We start from the raw sequence: 5,857 nt of genomic DNA, 5'->3' as shown, positions 1-5,857 counted from the left end.
GGCAGGGCGAGCAGCTCGGGCGGGGCCGGCAGGGCGAGCAGCTCGGGCGGGGCCGGCAGGGCGAGCAGCTCGGGCGGGGCCGGCAGGGCGAGCAGCTCGGGCGGGGCCGGCAGGGCGAGCAGCTCGGGCGGGGCCGGCAGGGCGAGCAGCTCGGGCGGGGCCGGCAGGGCGAGCAGCTCGGGCGGGGCCGGCAGGGCGAGCAGCTCGGGCGGGGCCGGCAGGGCGAGCAGCTCGGGCGGGGCCGGCAGGGCGAGCAGCTCGGGCGGGGCCGGCAGGGCGAGCCACCTGGGTGACGAGGCAGGGATGGCAGTTACCTCCGGGCTGGTCTCTGGGTTAGAAACCACCGGACGATCCGTTGAAGAGTCTTTTCCCCTTCTCCTCTTCCGTCTCCGGACCACCGGAATCGGAACCACCAGAACCGGCTCTGGAACAGCAGACACTGGCTCCGGCTCTGGAACAGCAGACACTGGCTCCGGCTCTGGAACAGCAGACACTGGCTCCGGCTCTGGAACAGCAGACACTGGCTCCGGCTCTGGAACAGCAGACACTGGCTCCGGCTCTGGAACAGCAGACACTGGCTCCGGCTCTGGAACAGCAGACACTGGCTCCGGCTCTGGAACAGCAGACACTGGCTCCGGCTCTGGAACAGCAGACACTGGCTCCGGCTCTGGAACAGCAGACACTGGCTCCGGCTCTGGAACAGCAGACACTGGCTCCGGCTCTGGAACAGCAGACACTGGCTCCGGCTCTGGAACAGCAGACACTGGCTCCGGCTCTGGAACAGCAGACACTGGCTCCGGCTCTGGAACAGCAGACACTGGCTCCGGCTCTGGAACAGCAGACACTGGCTCCGGCTCTGGAACAGCAGACACTGGCTCCGGCTCTGGAACAGCAGACACCCCTGAAGTCGGGTCCTCCCAGACCGCCGATTTAGGGGAAGAAACAGGCGCTTGCGAGGGTGAGGAATGACTGCCTCTGGAGAAGCTGCAGCAATAACTGCCACTTCTGGGGGAACTGCAGCTTCTACAGTCACTTCTGGGGAGACTGCAACCACCTTAGCTGGAGGATTATCCTGACGATCCAGGGAATTCACAAATTTCTCAAACGTCAAATGGTCCAGCGCTCTCATTATCCCGAAGTTGATGGGCTCATCAAGGGCGTAATTAAACAAGTCCTTAAGAGCCGCGTCACCAAGCCTCAGTCCCTCTGCAGCCGCGCTGAACCTCAGGGCAAACTCCCTCACGTCGCTCCCCTGTTGACGGAGGGAAGTTAAATTGCTGAACTTCACTATGCGCTCGTATTGCGGGCAGGAGACAGGAGAGATCGGTGGATTGCGTGAGTTCTTCCTCTGCTGAATCCTCATAATGGCTGGTTCGTTCTGTCACGGAATGGTAAAAAGTGAAGCGAGGATTCAAGTGCAAAAAAGGAATATTTATTAAGAAAATAAAAAGCAAAACCAAAACTACAAGCAAAACCAAAACTACAAACAAAACCTCCCCGTGGGGGGGGAAAACGAGACGGGCATTAAAAAGAAACTAGGAACACAAGGGAACATAGACAACGAACCAGCAACAGGACTACAAACACAGGGAGGCTAAATAGGGGAACAAACAAAGGAGGGTAACGAGCAGGACAGGTGGGACAAATAAACCAATAATCAGATAACAAGGGGGAGGGACCAGACAATGACAAGAGCACATGGCCCCAAAAAAACAAAACACCCATGTGCACCACAAGACAGGACAGACATGTGACATTAGGTCTGCAGAGTTCATCATCGGAAGGAAGCTCCCAGCCCTACAGGACATCTACCACACACGATGCCTCAAGAAAGCGGGCAGGATTCTAAGAGACTGTTACCATCCATCCTTCAGTCTTTTTACCCTGCTGCCTTCAGGTAGGCGATACCGAATCATCCGGGCCCGCACACAAAGACTGGATAACAGTTTTTTCCCCAAGGGCCATCAGGCTCCTAAATGGACAATGACCATCTCTCTTCACTTTTCTTTAGTCATTTATACAGTGTCACTTTAGTTAACTGTTTGCACCTAGTATATTATGTTACGTAATGTCAGGTTACTATGCGGTGTCTTGTCAAACTAATTTAAATGCCAGTTAACCGTGTGTTGTTCTGTGCATCTGACAATAAAAGACTTGACATTTAAAGGGTTTGTTCACCCAAAAATAAAAATGACCCCATGATTTACTAAGCCCATCAAAGTGCTTCCATCCATCATAAAAGTAATCCACACGGCTTTGTGGGGGTATATGAAAGCCTTCTGAGGTGAATTTATGTGTTCGTGTAATAATTTTTTTTTATATATAAACACTATTGACTAAAATTTAAACTGACTAAAGCTTGGAAGAGCCGGGACATTTAATATAACTCAGATTGTGTTCGTCTGAAAGAAGGTCACATACACTTAGGATGATTTGAGGGTGAGTAAATCATAGGGTAAATTTCATAATTGGGTGAACTATCCCTGTAAGGGATAAAATTAACCACAGAGAGACTTTAAGACCAAATAACTAGTCATGTGAAAGTGCACACTCTTCAAGAACTCATAAGGGCAATTCTTGCATGGGCACATATGCAATGCTTTCAAGTCCTGTTCACACCTGGTATTAAGGTGCATTTTGGTTGATCGTATCACAAGTAGAAATTCCTTTTTACACCTGGTGTTTTAATTGGTCTCATTTGTCCACTTCTGTCCTGATCTCTTAAAGGAGAGGGTCTAAGTTTGCAGATGTTCAAACACATGAGCATCTACTCCAGGGATGTTCAATTTCGGTCCTGGAGGGCCACTGTCCTACAGAGTTTAGCTTCAACCCTGACAAAAACTCTTTTCTAGTAATCCTGAAAACATTGATTAGCTTGTTCAGGTGTGTTTAATTAGGGTTGGAGCTAAACTCTGCAGGACAGTGGCCCTCCAGGACTGAAGTTGCCCATCCCTGATCTACTCTATGAAAGTAATCTGGTTAAATATGTTTAACTACCTCTGGAAGAGATCAAAAATAGACAAGCTCAAACAAAAAAAAAAACGCCCATTTTTTGAGTCACCAGTTAACTGGTGATCGTTTTTTTTTTTTTAAATGCTTAGTACTAGGTGTAAACAAGGCCTTGGACAGCATCCTAGGGTGGATATAATAGTTAGGGAATAATGCTTAAACCAGTCTACTTCTCAAACATTACTAGAACTATCCTGAAAAAAAAGTGCTGTAATAAACTTGGGATAAAAGTAAAGTACAGGTTGATACACATTTTATTCCAGATAATGCTTTACTTGCATGACTAAAGAAGAAAAAAAAAAAAAAAAAGTGACCTTACAGGGGATTGGGCATGCTTGAGTATCAATACATGCAGTTATGTTAGTCCAGCCATAAAGTCAAACGTAAAGCCACAATCAGAAGTTACACAAGCCTTAATTTGAGGGGCCCCAAGTTAGCAACTAGAGCTTAGCAAATAGTTGAACTAAATGGGCCAAGCTTCTACCCAAACCATTTAACTTAAGTCTAAAACCTCATTGCACAAAATAAAGGGTTTAGTAGTGCAGCCCTATAAATCAAACTGAGAACAATCACGAAACATCCAACTCCAGTCAGAAATCAATACCAGAGAGAAACTAATGTTGAGTTTCAGGAAGTTTATTAAAAAACTAAATTCACATGACCAGGATAACTTCTCCACTAGACACCACAGTTTGCCCACTAGAGATGGTCTTGATGTGCGCATCTCTTCCTAAAACAAACAAAAAAAAGTGATAGAAGCATGAGGCATTTAAATAAATGTTGTGCCTGAAGTCAATTTACAGCAAGCACTCACTTTTCCTAGTGCAGCTTTGCTCACAGGAGCCAGAAGAGGGATGGCACACCGCTGTACTACAGTGGATGAAGATCTAACAGAGGGGAAAGGGTTAAGCCATATAATTCACTATAAAAATAAGTAATATTAAGGCTTGAGGTAAAGCTGCGGAGCATACGGTTTCCTGCAGAGGAGCCAGTGATGCTGGATCTACAAATGTGAACATCTTCACAACAAAGCGCTTGTAGTGGGTTGGGAACTGAAGACCAGAAGATCCAGCCATTGGAACCAATGTGGTCAGGTAACGATCATCCTGGTAAGGGCATCTGAAAGGCAAAGAGTCAGTCAGAAAAGCCTTACAGCACATGGATAAAGACTGGCCTTACTCACCCATCAACCAGAAGGTCCCATTGGGGTAGACTGAGTGGACTGGGGGTTTGTGTCGCCCAGCAATGTCCCAGCATCAGGACAATGTTGGGGTCGGTCCTCTCCAATATGCGCACCTCAACATACACAGGTTCTCGCAGGACTTTTGTAATTGGATAATCAGCACCACTGTAGTAGGATGTGTACGCCTCGTCCCCTGAGGATAGAGTGTTTAACTAGAAACTGCTGCAACCTGGAGTTTGTGAGGCTTTAGGCACACTTGGGACAAACACTTACCTTCTGCACAGCCTTTAGTGACACATTGACCATTTGCCAGTCTAAGCTCAACCCTGAGGGGTCCAGGAGCAGCTACTGGTGGAGGTGGAGGAACACTGTTGACCTCAACAACCAGAGCTTCCACAGAAGTAGCAGAGTACCTACACTGGAAGAGAAGCCTGGACAAACCATGAGCTTGTAGCAGTTGTCAATGATTAACATTTATGATACAGCATAGGTCACCTACTCAAAATGGCTGTCCCTTGTGATGGAACCAAGTGGTCCAATACCCACTTCATACGAGGAGATCATTCGGTTTTCATACACCACATATCCACTGTCCTCCTGCAAATAGTAACACTGTTGGCATCCAGTCCATCCTAAGCCACACAGAAGAAGAAGAAAAACACAAGCAGCTACTCACAATCATGCTTGTGCCACATGCAGTGACAGGGAACTGGTATATAGCAAAGAAAGGTGTGGATCCCACAGGACTGCAAGATGGGTCACTTCCACCCAAGAGACGGACAGAATCCAGGCTCAGTCGAGGCAGCGTAACATCTCTAGCCACCACTACCACAAACTGACCATCTCTTATACACTGGACAGTCACTGGAATGAGTTACAAGAGCAGGTTATTGCTGAAAATCAGTTTAACATGAACACTTTGCATTGACTCAATCTTACCAGCCTTCCCATAGTAACACTGCTGTCCGTTAAAGCAGCAGTTGATAGCTGCACACTCAGCACCACTGATACCAGGTGGTCCACATTGAATCTGCTCATAATCAGCTACAGCACATTTGTCAAGGGGCTCTGCCTGTGCCACTGGCTGCTTAGGCTGAAACTGCTGAGAAAACTGCTGACTAGCTTGCGGTTGAACTGACTGAGGAAACTGTTGACTAGCTTGCTGTTGAACTGACTGAGGAAACTGTTGACTAGCTTGCTGTTGAAACTGCTGATTAGCTTGCGGTTGAACTGGCCGAGGAAACTGTTGACTAGCTTGCTGTTGAACTGGCCGAAGAAACTGTTGACTAGCTTGCTGTTGAACTGACTGAGGAAACTGTTGACTAGTTTGTTGTTGAACTGGCCGAGGAAATTGTTGACTAGATTGCTGTTGAACTGACTGAGGAAACTGTTGACTAGATTGTTGTTGAACTGGCCGAGGAAATTGTTGACTAGCTTGCTGTTGAACTGACTGAGGAAACTGTTGACTTGCTTGCTGTTGAAACCGCTGGTCAGTTTGCTGGAACATCAGAGTTTGAGGATTCTGGGGCAGATTACTCCACTGTGGAACAGCATGACTGAACGCAAGGAGCCAAATACAAAGTGCCAGAGACTGAAGAGCACACCAACTTCCTGCCATTGTTCAACAGCTAGTCACACTGCTGAGATGCTGCCCTTTGGTATTTT

The 5,857-nt window shown here is 47.8% G+C and overlaps 1 protein-coding gene across 1 annotated transcript; it reads right to left on the bottom strand.

Moving 5' to 3' along the window:
• Window positions 1–3,235: 3,235 nt before the first annotated feature.
• LOC306996553 (zona pellucida sperm-binding protein 4-like) lies at window positions 3,236–5,857 on the bottom strand. Its single transcript, XM_079609159.1, has 8 exons — window positions 5,132–5,857; window positions 4,869–5,056; window positions 4,692–4,789; window positions 4,466–4,623; window positions 4,193–4,385; window positions 3,981–4,128; window positions 3,824–3,896; window positions 3,236–3,739 (listed from the first exon to the last, which is right to left on the bottom strand). The coding sequence occupies exons 1-8, from the start codon at window positions 5,808–5,810 to the stop codon at window positions 3,663–3,665; spliced, it is 1,614 nt and encodes a 537-aa protein (XP_079465285.1). The 5' UTR covers window positions 5,811–5,857; the 3' UTR covers window positions 3,236–3,662.

This window comes from Phoxinus phoxinus (genome assembly GCF_949152265.1).
Source record: "Phoxinus phoxinus genome assembly, chromosome: 4".
In the NCBI taxonomy this organism is placed as follows: domain Eukaryota; kingdom Metazoa; phylum Chordata; class Actinopteri; order Cypriniformes; family Leuciscidae; genus Phoxinus; species Phoxinus phoxinus.
This window is presented reverse-complemented; position numbering and strand designations above follow the sequence as displayed.